Source organism: Nothoprocta perdicaria, unplaced genomic scaffold (assembly GCF_003342845.1).
Source record: "Nothoprocta perdicaria isolate Ctin4 unplaced genomic scaffold, notPer1 scaffold_16, whole genome shotgun sequence".
Classification (NCBI taxonomy): domain Eukaryota; kingdom Metazoa; phylum Chordata; class Aves; order Tinamiformes; family Tinamidae; genus Nothoprocta; species Nothoprocta perdicaria.
In genome coordinates this window covers 2,960,493-2,978,265 of record NW_020454760.1, presented here as the reverse complement: position 1 = coordinate 2,978,265, position 17,773 = coordinate 2,960,493, and the positions used below count along the sequence as shown (strand labels likewise).

General features: G+C 40.5%; 1 protein-coding gene across 1 annotated transcript in view; it reads left to right on the top strand.

The window, feature by feature from the left end:
- The window catches only part of PTPRM (protein tyrosine phosphatase, receptor type M), a 328,512-nt gene that overhangs the window by 224,508 nt on the left and 86,231 nt on the right, over positions 1–17,773 (top strand). The window contains exons 15-16 of the mRNA XM_026035379.1: positions 11,868–12,019; positions 14,492–14,566. Of these exons, the coding sequence (XP_025891164.1) occupies positions 11,868–12,019; positions 14,492–14,566 (227 nt within the window). The remainder of the gene's footprint in view (positions 1–11,867; positions 12,020–14,491; positions 14,567–17,773) is intronic.

Here is a 17,773-nt window from a genome sequence, read left to right as displayed (position 1 = left end):
CTCCGCGGTAATGGCTCCGATCAGTCACAGGGAATGTATGGATCCGGAACGCCGCAGGAGGCAGCGTGCGCCCAAGCGGCAGGCACTGAATTCCCCRCGAGCCGCCCCCTCGTTGCTGGTTTGGGAACAGGGCTGCTGGTTGTCGCGGGCCCCCAGGCATCAGCTGCAGAGCACAGAGCACCCGGCAGCCCCTGGAGCTCCCGTTCCCAGCTCAAAACGCACGGGCTCTAAGCCAAGGCTGGAGCGGGGAAGGGGGAGCGCGAGGCAGGGCCCGGGGGAGCGCGAGGCAGGGCCCAGCCGAGCCCCCGGCCTGCGCCTGACCCGTCACTGCAGATGCATCTGCCCCCAGCCAGGGCCCAGGGGGTAACACAGTGCCTTAGTCCCCGCTCAGCCCAGGGGGGTAACGCGGTGTCTTAGTCCCCGCTCAGCCCAGGGGGGTAACGCGGTGTCTTAGTCCCCGCTCAGCACAGAGTGAGACATAAAGGGCCCGAGAAGTGGAGTGGGACGTGTCGCCAGGCCTGTCCCTATGGGCAAGTCTCGGCCCAGACCACCACGTCTGGAGTTTTTCAGCAGTTTGTGCAGCAATTGAGGAAAGAAAACTGCTGTGGTGTCACAGTGTTTTTGTTCTTGGAGTATTTGTGCGTATTGAAGCCCACTGTTAAAAAAAAGTCTGTTAAGAGTTTTCTTTTTTTAGATGCCGCTACCTCGCAGTAATGTGGGGGTTTTGACCAAGGCGCTGTGAAGCAAACTGGTTCAGGCTCTCTAAAGCTTAACTCTCCCAGCCTGTGCACACAGAGAGCAGCAAGATTTGTGTTTTCCAGCTCATTAAACTGACAGCAGAAATTAGTTTGTGGTATTAAAAACTAAAAAGTTAAATTACAGCTACACGTGTCCTTTAAGCAATGGCGCGTGTGGAAGATGTTTGATTTTAATGTTTGCTATAATGGAGAATTTAAATTGCAGTGTTTGTCAAATCTCTAATCTTTGTTTCAGAGTGGAATATTAATTACGCTTTTAACTATGAGAGGTAAATAAAATGAGCATCCACTGCCAGCCTAAGGGTAAATTGCAGATTAGTGACAACGTGACATGGCGTACTAAATGTCAGTTTTGTCAAACAAATTTAGGGGAACAGTTAAACTATTAGCTTCCTGTTGTTAGAGGGTTTTTTTTTTGCAGTGAATGACTGTTGCAGGCAGCGGGGGCACTGTACCATATGGAACACTAACAGAGCTAAATTGAATAAGCGAGATGAATGGGGAGATAGCACTACAGACGCACTCAATTAGTTTATAACTGTCTATTAACTTCTGTTAGTGGTTTTGAATAAACAATAGATTAACCATTACACCCTCTTTTTTTTTCTTCCTAAAACCGGTAGAGAGAGTGCGGTGGTGGCACACAGAAGCCAAGCAGAGTTTCTTTTGTATTTTTACCTCCTCCTTCTTAATGACTCAACCTGTGTGGTGTGGCAGTACCAGCAAGTAATAAAACACGTTACTGCCAAGAAGCAGATCAAAATAATTCAGAAGTGCCTATGCATGCAAACTAGTTCTTTAGATACAATTACAGAAGTTACTCTCCCCATTACTTATGTTCTACTTAGTGGCAGGGAAGCACTGAGATGACTCCTAAGCTGGTCATGGATTTATTTGAAATARAAATGCAGCTGACATTTGTCTGCCTATCCATGTGTTTAAAGCCCCTAACCACCTTCAGCAATTGCGAGCCAATGCATTTGCCCTCGGTTTGGCAAACTTAAAGCATGTTTAATTTTGAGTGCAGGATGACATCCCACCAAAGTCACTAGGATCAGATTCTTTCTATCTAAGCATTAAGCAAATACACRTCATATAGGATCTTTATATTCCTACTATATATCTTTATATTTCTACTATATTTCTACTGTGAAATACTTTCCAAGTTCTTTGCTAAATGGGGAGCCAGAAGGTTGTTTGAATCATTGTCCTGGTGTGATGCTAACGGGATACTGCACGTCTTTTGGCTCCCATTATAAAGAGAAGTTACAGGTATTTGGAGACTGTTAAAATTTCAGTACATTTTTAGCTTCATTGCTTTTCAGGAGCTGATGCTGCTTACTGAGTGTTACAGACAGGAGGGGTATCTGGGATATGGTGGGGAGCAAGTTCTGGGCACCCAGTGGAGACCTGGGAATAATGTGAAAGCAGACACAAGACACTAACTACATCATGGAAAGCTTTRTTTGTTGGTTGCACTGCTGATCAAAATGCAGAGCTTCTGTTATCTGGATCAATTCTCCATTTAGAAACAGAGATTCAGTGGGATTTCCCACTGAAATTATTTCTGCTGCTGGATGAATGCAGTAATCTCCCTTTCCTGTTTCAACTCGTGTAAGAAGTAACACTGCTGCCCACCTGCTGCCAGCTGCCTCCCCAGAACCATTTCATGGTGAGTTCACGCCGAGCACAGGCCATATGGTGCACGTGCCATAAGGTGCATGTGCCGTAAGGGCCATAAGATGCACGTGCCATAAGGTGCACGTGCCATAAGGGCCATACGGTGCACGTGCCCAAGAGAGCCGCGGGGCCCGACAGCGCCCTTCGCTGTTGAGCAAGGAGGAGCAGGACGGTTTCTGGCAGGCTCCGCTCCTCCGTGTGGGATGGGTTGGGGTGAGCACGCAGCTGGGCCTGAGGGTGAGCGCTCGGAGTGGGGAGGAGAGGGAAGGCAGACTGCTGTAAACGGCTGGTTAAAAACAGGGGCAGTTGGGTCAGCGYGGAGCTAATCGGGAGGCGCTCAGGACAGGACTGGCTGTGGTCAGGAGTCAGAGCGAGCAGGAACGTTGTCCTGGGCAAAAGGCAGGATGCACAGGGAAGGCAAACGTATCTCTGGCTGCCGGCAATGCAGGGAGCCCAGGCTGGCTGCTCCTCTGTGTACTGGAACCTCTATACTGGTATAAGGGAATTTTTTCATCAGCAAAAAACCTCTGACCACTTTTGACTCTTACTAGTGAGCAGCAAGCAATGAGTAAGTCAYACAGGTTGTGCCTACCAAAACCTGTGCTCTGGGTTTTGCCTAACACCACTGCCTGTACTTAAGTGCTAAATATACTGAAGGGAATTTCCATTTGGAATGTTTAGGAGTGCTTTAGACAATTTCTTTTGACTTTATGTTATTACACTGAAGGCAGATACCTTAGTTTCTGTCCAGTGTGAGAGAGAGGTCTATGGAGAGATCTAAAYTTCCTTGAGAGAAAAATATTCTCTGTATTTAAAACTGTCACTATTACTTTTACCTGAACTTCTGCAAGCCTAGAAGCAGTCAGTGAGCCTGCATAGGAAGCTGGAATCTGCTTCCTTCCCTGGAATTTGGAAAGACCAAATTTCTTACCTTCTAGTGAAAGCTTCAAGGTGGTTTATATAGAAAACACTCATCCCATGCCCAGCTGGGCCTCAGGTAGTGATGCCCTGTGGGTGTAGGAGTTTTTGCTTGTGGAAGGAATTGCTAACGTGGCAGATTTACTTGTAGTGAAGGATGAAGCACGTCCATTGGTTTGTTCAGGAGCGTGGGATGCCACAACACATCTCCCAAGAGGTGGGCTGGTGGGCAGAGAGGATGCCAAAACACGCCGAGTCCGTAACAGATGCCTCTGTCATAGAGCCCCGTGATTGCTCACACCGAGAACACCTCTAAAAACATAGGGAAAATTTAGTATAGGGAAAATTACCCCAGAACAAGTTTGCATCCACMTAACACCACCTCCTGTCTGGGTGTGGGAAAGCAAAGGAAACCTGGGCACGTGCAGCGCCTCCCGCCCCGAGGGGCTTGAGGCTGTACCTGGCACTGCAGCTCCAGGCCACCGAGGGGTTCGCTTCCATCCCTAGCCRGCCTGCTCTAAAACGATTACTAGCTTCAGGAAGAGAATTTCCAAATCTACCATGAATGTATTTCTGTGAAATGCTTTCATGCTCGTGGTGTCTGGCACTGAACATCACACACCTACCCCTTCTGAGTGGGTCCCGGTGTTGTCTGTTTGTTTCTTTATTCAGCTCATAGGATAATACTGTGGGGAGGAGGCAGAGAAAGCAAAGCTGTTGAGACAGAGAGGGAGATTCTTGCAATGTCAAATGGAAAGTATATTTTTTAAACAAGATGTTATGAATATGGTATCCATGTGCACAGCCTTAGTACTCATCCTGCTTAATGTTATGAAAGAATTGCATCTCTCCGTAAGCCTGATATGACATCCACATTTTTCATTCCTTTCTATTGTTTCTTTTATGTGTTATCTCTTAAAATGAAATTGCATACGTGTATTTATTTGCATACAAAAGAATCTAGGTATTCTTATTAACTGTAGCTAAGTAAAATGACATATATGCTAACAAAAGAGAAAGCTCAGGTCTCTTTGTAAATTTTCATATATTGGTTTTTAATACAGTTACCTAGTAGAATGAAATTTCTTTTCACGGGGAAAAAAATATTCTCAGTCAAATGGAAAGGTCAGGTGTGGAATTCTTCCTGTGAACATACATTTCAGAAAAGAATCTGTCCAGAAACTCCAAACACTTCACCTCAGTGAAGTTAAAATAACATAGTAGAATGGATRTAAAATAATATAGTATCATACTACRTTTATTTACAAYTAACATAGTGGAAATTAATATAAAAATAATTAAAATTAATTAATATAAAAATCACACTCAGTAGCAAATGCATCATTTTATCTTTCTCAAAGTGAAAACAAACATGTTYAAGTTTTTTATTTTTTAATAATGTTTGTTTTCTTGGAAAAAGGTCGTGTTGCAGGTCAATTTTAATAAAATTAGTTTTCCAGTGAAAAATACTTACTGGCAAAAATATTTATACAAGCTTTGGTTGTCAAATTAGAAAGGTAGCTTGGAACATGTTGCATAAAAAGTGACCCAAAAAAAAAATAACAGAGAAAATCTGTATCTAACATCATCTTCATTATTTCTCCACATGTAAGTTTGTTACTATTATCCCTTGGTTAGTCTGTGAACCTCACAAGAARGACTTCCAAAGAAAAGATGGGCACAGCTTAGGATTGTGTTCAAAGCCATAATCCTTTGAATCACTGTGGTTTGCAAAGCCTTATTACTGAAGCATTTAATGAGAAATCACGGAATATTCTTGACTACTCTGGCGGTGAACGTTTTTTCCTATTGTCTGATGGGAATTTCTTCAATGGCCACTTCTGTCGGTTGTATCTTGTCCCTTCGCTCCGCCTGCGGAGTCTGGCTCCACCAAGGAAGGCAGGAAGCTACAGGGAAGGTAGGAAGCAGCAGCTTCCRCGCCCTGAGTGGAAGGAAGGTGCTCGTTTCTCCTTCCTCAGGCTGTTCAGTTGAGTAGAACAGTAGATTTTGTTGCCTGATCTGTTTTTTACTGTAATCAAGGTCCTGATCCTAGTTAGATGATGATCAGTTTGGAAAAATACCACTGCTCACATCTCATTACTTTTTTTTTTTTCCATTCGAGGTTGTTTTATTGACTTTTATCTGATTATTTATAAGCATATGGGTAGATTTCTCTAAGGACCAAGATCAGGGACTGGCTTGAGCCAGAAACGGTGCAGCCAAGAGCTTTACAGACGTACAAATCTGCCAAAGCTCCTCAAATTCTTTTTTCTGTTCTAGCCCAAGGCCTTTCTTGAACAGCCTGTCAGTCATGCTAAAATGCATTGAGGTCTTCTTAGGTGGACAAGCAAGAACTAAACCATGACCATAAAATTATTTTTCTCTGTGACCTAAGACAAGAATCRACCCATTTCAAATAGATGTCACCTTGCTAATCTGATATGCCCCGTAGCTCCAGTTTGTACTCTTCCTGAGAGCTGGTTGTTCACCAGTGTTCCCACTCAGTACTGCTCTGGCAATTAAACAAAGTCTGTCAAAAGCCTCCTTTGACCTCAGATGTCCTTGGATTTAGTTTTATATCCCTCACTTCCAGAAATACAGAGAGCCAGTTGTAGAGCTGATGCAAGCAGAAGTTAGGAAACAAAGGAACAGGTTTTGATTAGGGCATTGTAAACAAGTCTCAAACAAGTGTTGAGTACCACAGAAAGAACATGTAGGAGAARGAATAGAGGATCTTGCTGTATRTGTGTGACTGTGGCTGTCTCATTTTTTTCCAGTCTTTTCCTTTTATTCCATTCCCCTCCACATTTTTACTTCTGATTCACCGGTCTTTAGTCGTACCACATATTACTTGTGAGCTCCCAAAAATATTTTAAAGATGGAACATGGCCAAGCAATGTTTTTCTTTGTAACTTGATTTCCTGTGATGTTAATGAAYCAATCTACTAATAAAAACAAAGTGCAAAAAGATGAAAGAATCACAGAAGGAGTGAAGTTAGATGAGACCTCTGGAGATCACCTAGTCAAACCACCCCTTCAAGCAGGCTCAGCTACAGCATGTTGCCTAAGGCTGTGTCCTTARGAGTATCTTCAAGGAAGGAGACTCCACAACATCTCTGGACGGGCTGTTCCAGTGCTCCATCACTTCTCCAGTAAAGAAGTTTTTCCTCAAATACAGGCAGTAACATCTGCCTGATCCCTCAGCGCTCAGGAGTGCAGCCCATCAGGATCCATGGCCTTAGGGTTGGGAAGTTTATTTAAATGATCTATAACCCAACCTTCCGACACCTCCTTCAGTCTTTCTTTCCGCAGACTTTCGCCCTGAGCCGGGATTTCAGAAGGCTGATCTTGGCAGTAAATACAGACACAGGGAAGGCATTCAGTATCTCAGTCTTCTTTGTATCTTTTGTCATCAGGGCCCCTGAAGATGACTGTGTGGTAGGTGACCAGTAAAAAGACAAGAAAAGAGAGTCAAAATTGTCTTTGTGCTAAAATCAACACCATTTTCATTAACTTCAAGCTTCGTTTAAGAAGTCTGCATTTATTTCAAATTCAATTCTTATAACTCTGTTAGTTAAATGAACCCCCCCACACCTTTTATTGATCTTCCTTCTTCACTCACACCCACCCACTCCAAATAGTGTAATAAGGCACCTCTGTGTAAAGTCAGGTAAAAGGGCGGATGCACCAAGGGCTCTCGTCAAAACTTGGCCGTTTCTGCCAATCTCTCCCATAATGACGTAGCTTTCCTTTGTTGCAACATCAGTATAAAATATATGTTGAACTTCTTGGGGGGAAAAAAAAAGATATTTTCATAATCTAACGCAGGCTTACATGCAAAGAGACTCCAAGCAAATATCAGCGCAATTCAGCAGGATCCTGCCTATCTTGTTTCTTTTTTAATTTTCTTGACAATTACTTTCCCCATGGTTGTCTTCAGAAATGATGATTTCCTGAAGTGAGGGAAACTTGTAAAACGTTTTAGAAACTATTCACTGCTCTTGCTGCAGAATGTAGTGCCTTTAAAAATATTTCTCCTAACTTTATTTCCTCTCTGRTAGAGTATTGACAGTACACAGTTTAATGTCACTGTGAAATTGGATTTTTTGAGCACATTACATTTAGATGTAAAGTGTATAAAAGTGGAATTGAGCAACATAAGTTTGCCATGAGCAGAACTTCACTATCACTGCTATCATATTATTTCTATTTTGCTTCTTCACTTGATTTCAATTGCATCATATTTCTGTCTCTATCCATTCAGGGCAGATGGAAAGGGCTCTGTAAAGCAGAATAAAACCATTTATTATTTATAATTAAAGTTATTGAATAATGCCTAAAAATCTTTGGCATTTATCTTGAATTGGATTAAACAGGTTTCTAAAACTTTTTTCCCCCCAAGTGGACCTTCTAACAATTAAAGGTAGTAATAATAAAGGATAATAAAGGATAGATGAGGAGTTTTACAGCGTTTAGGGTGTGTTYAGGGTTCAGGAGAATAACCTGGATGGTTATTCTGAATATTGAGTTTCTTAATGCCGGCCAGAATTGTGCCCAGAGTTACCAATGTGTATTCAAAGGCAGAGGTGGCAGACTGGCGAGGAACTCCAGCACACACATGAAATTCTCATGGTTTCTAAAGTGCCTTTTTATCTTAGAGGAACCATTAATGAAGACAGGAGAGCAGTCACAGTTATTAACAAGGATCGTTTTGCCTTTAAAGCAAAAATAATTACAACATAACAGGTAAAATGAAAAATAGAGTAAACAACAACTGAGTTAGTTACATCAGCAGCCTTTCTTGCGTGCTTCTTGTGGAGAGCTTTTATTAAACGATGTCTTCAGACTGAGCGTCCCTGAGTCACTGCTGTTCTTTGGGCAATTTGAGATATTTGAGATATTAGAGTATTCTCCCAAAAGTAATTATGGGTGTGTTTTTTCAGCATAGTATTGACAGCCAAAGTAGATCAGTGAAGTAATTAATTTCCGGGTTAATTAATCTTACTTGGTATACCGTAAATAAATAGTGGATAAACACTGCAAAAAAAGATGTCTAATTCTAAGTCTTAGGAAAGCAAATAAAGTATGTACAGTCTGTTTAAAAAAAAAAAAAAAAAAAGCAAGATTAATTAAACCAATAAATATAACCTTAGCTTATTATCATCCTAGGCTGGTTTTAGTACTACCAGTAACAGAATGGAGTAAAGAATACCCTAAATCCCACACAAGTTCTGGGGGGGAGTCTTTGTGGTTGTCTGCTCTGCTTTTTACTGTATTGTTACCATTATATTTGATGACATTTCACAATTTCCTGTGTCATAAAATAGCAACAATTCCTCGTTTTAATTCAGATTGCTGGTCTGAAGACAAGGGCTTTTTTGAGACTTGCGTAGTATTTACCCTTTCCTCATGGTACCACTGTTAGTTAGTTAATTAGTTGTTAGTTAGTAGTTAGTCAGTTAGTTAGTAGTTAGTTGTTAGTTAGTAGTAATTAGTTGGTCCTTTTTGCTTTCCTTACATGAAGAATTGAATCCTGGAGTGAAATCCTTTTTTCCACGATTTCTTCAAATGATGGTGGTGTGAAACACCACGGTTTTGTGTGTTTCTTAAAACGTGAATAGTTTAGAGACATCCAAGGAATGGAAGAGTTGCAAAGACTCCAGCACTAAGCAATATCTGAGAATTAGGGATGTAGCAAATGTTACATTCATCTCAGGTTTACTTGCCTGGGTCCGGTGGGTGTTTTTGTTCCCAGAACAGAAGTCTGGCTGGGCTCTTTCTCTTCCTGGAACAGTTGTTTCGGATCCGAAGTTTTCCCACAAGACCTATTTCCAGCATTAGCTTCAGATTGAGAAGCACTGTACAGTTGTTCCTGCCGTAAAAAACAATCTGCTGTAGCTCGATTATGGGATAAAACCCAAAAACGAAGGAAATGAGGAAATGTTAGTACAACTTCTTTAAGAAAACTACCTGGCCTGATGTGAAATGCTTCATGATGTTGGCGTTGCCGAGGAAGGTGCTCGTAGCTCTGCGATGTAAAGATCTTTCCCTGCAACAGCAGGTGCCTGAGATGCTCCGACAGAACGTGTCGTGCGTTGTAATCCCACTGGCAGCAGCACTCATGTTTCACCATATTGTGCATTTTCAGAKGTGCATCAGTATCGCTGTAACGACGCTCACAGCAATTCTCCTAGTAACTTTCCTTGGAATTTCTCTTGAGAAGGAGTTGTTTTCTACTTGTCAGCGTGCTCTTCAAACGTGAGATCTTGGAGAAAACGCTGAGCTTGTGGCCTCGGCAGCAGCTGCGGGTAGAGAGACTTCTCACAGGTCGCAGATGGGGCAAGGCACGTCGCGGCAGCAGCATTTTGCTGCTATAAGTGGCATCTAAAAGGAGCATTTTGCAGTATAATCAGGAGCATAAAATATTCAAACGGATTGATAATTGGTGACTTGGCAGCTGACTCTGGCCTAAAATAAAACAAATGTTTTGTTTTGCAAAGGGTACTTTGTGTATTTGACAGTCTCCTATTTAAGAGCTCGAATTATCTACTGGTCCCTCATGGTTTTATACACTAGGGAGTGGTGAAGCATCAGTTTTGTTATCAAGTCTAGAAAGTGAACCAGCTCTTTCACATGATATCTTTAAATGTTAATTAAATTGAAACTCAGAAACAAAACCTCTGTTTAGTGTAGGTTGTTTTTGCTGTCTACCAAAGATAAAAGGAATGAAAAAATTATTGTCTAAACTTAATCTACAAGAAGGATATGGCATGTTATTGGTTGTTATCTTAACAAAATATTAGATTCTTTCTTAGCTGTGCTGTAATATTATCAATAGTAAGTTTGCAAGTTCCTAATAATGAGCATTTATGGATGAGTCTTTTTAGAAAATACCTAAATACCTAAAATACCTCTTTTTAAATGTAAGATAAGAGGCGACTGGCAGGTAGATGGGGAGTGCAAGGAGACTTTTAGCCAATATTGCTCAGCAAAGTAGGCAGCAGCACCAGTGCTTTGGCAATCGTGTCTGCAATCGATTTGGCAATATTTTGCCAAATATTGCCAATTTGGCAATCTTGTCWGCAATTCGTAGGAATTTGTGGAAAGCTCTTCCCATGCACTGCTGACAGCCCGAGGGGAGGCCCGCATGTACTTGTTTGAAAAGCTAAGCACACTTGCCCATTTGAAAATCTAATGGTGGCTGGTATCAAATTGTTTGATCAGTGGTGGAAATCACTTTTTTCTTACCAAATGAAAGTTAACAAAGAGAAAGGTTTTGAGATTTAGCACACATTGGTTATGCTTGATGCAGTAGGAAAAGAGCAAATGGAAGGAAGCGTGGATGAGATAATMAGCCTCTATTTTTTTGAAGATATATGAAAGACCCTTCTGGATGAATATGAGCTGGTGCATTACAGTTTTCACAGAGTATTGAATTACCCGAGATACGAGATAATGAAAGTCTGTGGCACACTTATTTCTATGTAAAAGCCATACATTTAAAGATGTTATGCAGAGGGAATCTGGAAAACTTAGATGAAAAACTGTAGGCAAGACCTGAGAGAAAGTTTTAGTCTAAGGCAGAGTTGCAGGCTGGGGAGAGAAGTGAAATGGTTGTGGATCCCGGTACTTGTCAAGAATCATGGATGCCCCACGGGGAAGGAAAAATGAAGAGGTCTCTCTGGGCCATGTTATTTTGCAATAACACACAGCTGAACAGCCTAGATGTGGGGGCACTGAGTGAGATTTTAGCCTAGGCAGAAGGAGACAGGTCTGGCATGGAGAGATGCGTGTGTCCACAGCRGTACTGGGGCTTTGTAAAGCCCTGCTGCAGGAAGAGCCTCACAAGGAAGATCCTGGCTCTGACATTGAGACCACTCGAGCTGAGCTGCAGCTCAACTCTTGAGACATAAACCCACTGAAATCAAGACAAAAGTGATGGAAAATTGTCTACAGAAATGCATGTGGTTGTACCATGTGTCCAGGGGGCAAACGTGTAGTGTAGAGGGTTATGCAGACCAATTAACTATGTTTGCTGTCTAAATGAAGCAACTCAAACAGATTTGGCAAATGTGGAGTGAAAATTGTTACTGGTCTATCAGTTGCAGCAAAATCTTGTCTCCTGTCATTTTATTAAGTAAAATCTGATTAAATTAAGTAAAATATTCTTAAGTAAAAYCCATTTCATCAAGTTTAGCCTCTGGTGCAGTAGCTTGGAGCACCTTAGCATGCAGGTATTCTCTTTTAATTCAGGGGTGTTCCCCAAGCAAGGATTAAGGTGCTCAGCATAAGTCAGGGCACTGGCAACTGCCCCTTGATTATCAGCTGTTAATTTATGCCATGATATGTGATATCAGTCAAGGTTTCCAGAAAACAGGAATAACTGTAAATATGTTAGTAATAGAGCTACAAGCTGTAGTGCTGCTCTAAGACCATGACTGCTCACTGACTTTTGTGTTTTTTGTGTGTGTTGTTGTTGTTTTGTTCTCATCTCAACGTTCATTTCTTAAGAAAATTGGCTAAAAAGCGGAAAGAGACATTGAGCAGCACACGGCAGGAGATGACAGTGATGGTGAATTCAATGGATAAAAGCTACACGGAGCAAGGCACCAACTGTGACGAAGCTTTCTCTTTCATGGACACGCACAATCTGAATGGGAGATGTAAGTTTTCTTTCTTCTCTTTTCTTTTGTAAGGTGGAAGGAGGGTGCAAATGATTTTTTAAAATATTCTTCATTACTCAGCCATGGAAAATCCATGGGACCCAGAGTCTCCTACTGTGCAGTACATTACAGTGTATATTCTAATGAGCAAGACAGTCAGACATCAAGAATAGACTTCTTTAAAAATAGTAAGGATAATTGAGCTTTTTTCTGTCAGTCCTTTTCTTCTGTAGAAGAGCAAAGACATTACTGGAACAGATGTAGTTTTACCTTTCCCCAGTCTCTATGATGTTAAAAGTTWTATATCTTCCACGCTGTCCCAAGTTCTTCAGCTGCTTCCCCTGTTTTTTGTTTTCTTTTGTTTTATATTTCTTGTAGGCACAATTTATTTTGGAATGTCATAACTTAACAACGGTGATCCGATTGTCTTATTATGTCCCATTCTAGGTGGTGCTCTTTCTCCTGCTTGTGCAAAGCAAGAATCAGTGGAATTTTTATCATATCTGCAATTTTCATAAGAGATACTGTAATATTCCAGGTCTTTTGGGGTCTATCCTAAAAATAAGTAAAATTTGAGATGTAATATTTCTGGTATTAGAGTGACTCAAGAACTTGCTCCCTCCAGAGGGTTAGACTTGAGATAGGAATACAATATGTTTTTTTATAATTGCTAAAAACAAACAAACAAAAAATCAATATGTTCACACAATATTTTTATTTCTTTGCAATTCTGAACCAAGCACAGTTTTTCTTGCATACCAGTGTTTTTGAAGAGCTTCGTAATTCATGAAAGATTGAATTTTGTTTCAAGCACTAACAGAATGCAAGACCCAGTTCCCACTCTTTAATAACAGGCTTAAGAATTTATCTTTAAAGAGCTCTATTGTAGAAACGCTTTCGGTGAGGTTTATACAATAAAGGCTTCCCTCGTCAGCACTAGGCTCAGAATTTGCAWATGTTCATTTGCATCTGAGTCACTTTTGAACTTGCTTTGAAACAGATCTTTCAGAACCTGGCTTGCCTTTCTGGTGAGAGTATCCCGTCGCAGGAAATGAGGTGGCTTCRCTGGTGAGGAGACCATCCGGTCTGACTTCATCTGCAGTCATCCTCACGTAGTCCTCCCATGGGGTTATAGAGTGGTCTGCAGCCCTGAGTTGCTGGGGTCGCATCCTCTTTTCCTGTTACTCCTTTAAACCRACTCGAAATGAGCAAACATTTTATACTGGGTGAGGACTAGAACCTTTCATTCAGATTTTCCATAATAAATGTAGTCATCAGAAGCATCAGGTTGACAGTCTTTAAGAATAATCTTTGCATAAGCTCTTATTCTCCCGTTGCAGTTCATTGTCTTTGCCCCTTGTTGCAGCCGAAATGCGGTTTTAGTAGCTGCAGCAGCCCTTGCCACAACCACACTTTGTGTTGGCACCCGGAAGAAACACCACTCTGCCCTCTCCATCTAGAGATTCTGCAGGCATAATCAAAGGAAAAATAGATTTTACCTATAGGATAAATAATTCTCAGCATCATTTAAAATTGTTTTTACATATTTACATCTTAAAAGGGGCTGCCAACCAAATGCCCTGGAAGGTTAAGGAAGAAAGAGGGATTAAAGGTAGCAGGACTAATCTTAGACCTACCCATCCGGCAGATCCTGTCATCTCTCTGTTGTTGTTGTTTTCCTGTTAGTCTGTTCGTTGGTATCCAGAATATCCTTAAATTCACAGCTCTGAGTTTGAGCTGTGTAGATAATCAGAACTACAGCAACTAAGGTTGAATTTGCAATAAGCTTTGCTTAAAAACCTTTAATGACTGTTTGGCTGAGCCTTGTCTAGTAACTTTGTGATTAGCTTTCTCTTACTTGCTGAATATGTCTGTGTTTATAATGGTAATTCATGTGATCTTTGCATACCAAGGAACTAATTGAGCTTAATTTGTTTCATTGTGCTTTCCCACAGCTTTTACAAATGGTTAAAACATTGAATACCAAAGCCAGCATTAGTCTATGTATCACTGCCTGGAAACTGTTGTTAAATGAAGAATAATATACAGGGCATAATAGCAACTGTCTGAACAAATCAAAAAACAGTAGAAGAAAAATGAACTATAGTAAAATATTTGCATACAGTGTTTGCAGGATTATTAGGTAAATTTACTAATGATCAGAGCTCCGCCAAAGCACCTGTTGTCATCGTGATGTCTTTATTTAGGGATCAGYATTCACTCTAATCTGGTGGTTTGAGCAATATTTGTCACCATTGATCAAAATATTTTGTCGGATGACTTGTCTTCCCAGGGAGCTGATCAAATTCCGTGGGCCCTGTTCCTCAGGAGAGGCGCCTGGTGTTCCGCAGGCCTTGGCAGTGCTGCAGCCCCAGCCCGAGGGGCTCGAGACCAAGGCAGTGGCACCCGCCTGTGTCCCCCAGCCCGAGTGGCCACTTCCCTGCCTCTAACCAGCTTCGTTTCTCTTTCCAGCCGTGTCTTCACCGTCCTCCTTTACAATGAAGACTAACACACTGAGCACAACGGTGCCTAATTCCTATTACCCAGGTAACCGTTTATTTTTGTCTCTTTCATCCCTGTACAGTCCTTTATATATAATAAAACTGTCTAAATTTACATTTCAATGCTCTTTGTCGCAGATAATTAATACATGTAACCAGTTGCTTACAGTAGCTTTCTTCGAGAAAACTGGGGAATATTTATCAATCATTTACTGTTCTCTCTCTTTTTACCTTTCCTGCATTGACCTGCTTATGATGTATGACAGATCCATTTGTGCCAACTGCAATTTTAGGTGAGAACATTTCCCTTTATCAAAGTTTACTGCTGAAGTAATTTGGAAAGTCACGTTCTTGGRGTAGAGATGATGGCATCCAGGAAGCTCGAGGGAGGGTAGCTAGGGTTGGGAATGCTAAGGACAGTTGTCAAATTCGATTTCTACTGTCAGAGTGCAAGTCAGGGAGGAAAATGAGAAATAATTTTAACAAGTGGTTTTGTGGGGAAATGATCATTCAGGTATTTGGAGTGACACAAAAGAATCCTAGCAAATGACATGGTTTTCCTTATTTTCTTTTTTTCCCCATTTTATCTCAGAACTCAAGATGTCCCTTCTTAATAAAAAAAWTTCCTAATTAGACTAGTTGTGATACAAAAAAAGGGTCAGAGTTTTGGCCACCTACCAGCTATCTTTCCTTCTCACACTAGCACACAGTTCCTGACATGCTTGCCAAAGTTGCAGGGAAGAAATGGTGTTTTAAACAACATGACGTTTGAGAGTCATGTGGTTTAATGGTYTGTTATGGATCAAGTGTCATAGGAGTGTAATAGAATGGTAGAGCTATGGGCTAAAATCATTCACAGTTAAAATATAAAGCACCCCCACTGGGAATTTAGGAAAACCTTCTATCATACAATAGCAAAATCGGAGGGACTGCAGCAGCATAACAGTAAAATAAGCATGAGGCCCTATTACTTTTTTTTTTTTTAATGATTAAGTAGCTCAAGCAGCAGTATCACTTGTATTTATTTACACCTTCCCATCCTAACTTTAAACTAAACAGGAAGACTTTTAGAAGACAAAAAATAAATTAAAAAAGTAAGATAAAACAACGCACTCTCAGGCTCCAGTGTTTAGCCTGTCTCCTCTTTTTATAATGACTGATATATTTACAACATGTGTTTTTCACTCTTCTCCCTTTCCTTCAAATAACCATGCAAATATAAGAAGTTAAAAGGACTCAAAAGCAAAGTGAAGCATACAAGAAGTAAAAATTTAGGAAGGTGATTTTTTTGCAAACTTGTTATTGTGAGAGAAGAGTGTATTTCAGTGTAGCAGAGTGTATTTCAGAAAGGTAACTTTAAGAAGGGACCTGTTCATTTTTCTGCGTTATGTAAATCTGGGAGAAGGTAATGCTAGTGCCTGTACCAATGTAATAATCTGCATGCAAATGGAATTTTCAGCGCCTTTTAACTGCCTGAGATGTTAGATTTTTTTTTGTGTGCTTTAGCATTCATTCAACGCTTCATCCAGTAGATGTTCTTCCCGACCTTGTGGGTGGGCAAGGAGAAAAGTACCATTATCAGGAGAAAAACTTTGAGATTTCACATTTGGACTATTAATTTTAGTTAATGATTGCTAAGATTTTTTTTGATCCTTTGTTATACAGTAATGATGCTAAAACTATTTGTTCATTTTTATTTCTCAAAAAATAATCTATATGCAAACAGTTTGTTTATCAAAAATACACTCTGAAAATCTCTGAAGTCTGTAAGACCTTGAATTAGCTACATGTGTACTTTACTGTCTAATACAGTAACATGTGCTTACGTATCTCAGAAGATCTTTCAKATATTTCATAATAGAAAAGAAAGATTTTTGTTAGCTTACATGTTAAATGTTTACTATCCTTATATGACTGCTGTTCCATTGAGACACTTTGCGAGTTTATCTCCCAAAGGATGTTTATGGTTATTTATATAGGACTGGTGCTCCATCTGAGATGAATCAAATCCTCCTCTGTTTGAGTCAGTCGAGGAATATAAAGTTTTACAACAATCCATTATTTACATGATGGATTTTTATTGCAATTAATACCTCTTCTTGCTGTGTTTGAATGCACAGCCAAGTTTTTTTTCAGGCTGCAGGGTCAAACCTGTGGTCAGAACCAAATAAACCCTTCATTGTGACCCTCTGGGAAAGAAACAGGTCTGGTGAATGAGTGAGGTTAGTTTTTGAGATCAGAATATACCACAATATAGTTGCTCTTCCCAAAATTTGATGCAGCGAGATCTCCGGAATATTAATGCAAATTAGGAAATTCTTAGGAAATTGGGAAAAACAAACAAACAAAAAAGACTAATCAATAATAGCAAACTCTTATCAATGCAAGGGGCAACAACCGGACTCCTCAATTCCAGCTATGTGGAACTGTTCTTATAGTTGATAGTKCATATTTAGCCTAATAACCTAAGTGAAACCTGGGAGCTACAGAAGTGTTCTACATAAGAGTGGCTAAATTGCTAGTTGCTGAGCATCATTGCAGGTCATGTTTGTCTAGTATCAGTGATTTATACATTTCTGAAGTCGGAGAAACAAACATTTCCTAGCCCAGATAAAATATTGAGCTGGATTTGCAGATATCTCCCATGCCATAAGGTCGTATAACCGGTAAATAAATGTGCTATTTAACAAGCATTGTAGAACTTTATGGGAATCAATAGGTGGAGAGCAGCATAACTGCAGGATTTAAATACCAATTTCATATCACAAGAGCCCTGACATCTCACAACTTTGCGTCCAATATAGTTACCAACAGTTTGTGGAAAAATGAAACAAAACAAAAACAAAAAGCAAATTTTCTAACCTGCCTCTAAAACTGGAGTAAGCCCCACAAAAATCATGATCAACTTCCTACCCTTTTTTTGTCTTTTGTGTCTTAGCCACCTTGTAGTTTCCAGGTGCCATTTCAACAGCTACATACTGTACCTACACTTGTATGCCACGTTTCATACCATGCATCACAAGGTGCTTCCCACTACAATTCTATCACATGTTAGACTAAAAATGTCAAATTTAATGGCTAAATGATGAAGTCAGTTTCCTTGTGGATTGGATCAGGTTAGTAAGGCAGCAGGAAAAGGAGTGAAACGCCCATGCCCATAAATACCCATAAATTGCTGTCTGTTGTTTTTAGTTCAGACTTAAATGCACAGTTCATATTGMTTGTATGGCACTGAGAACCAGATCTGAGGCAT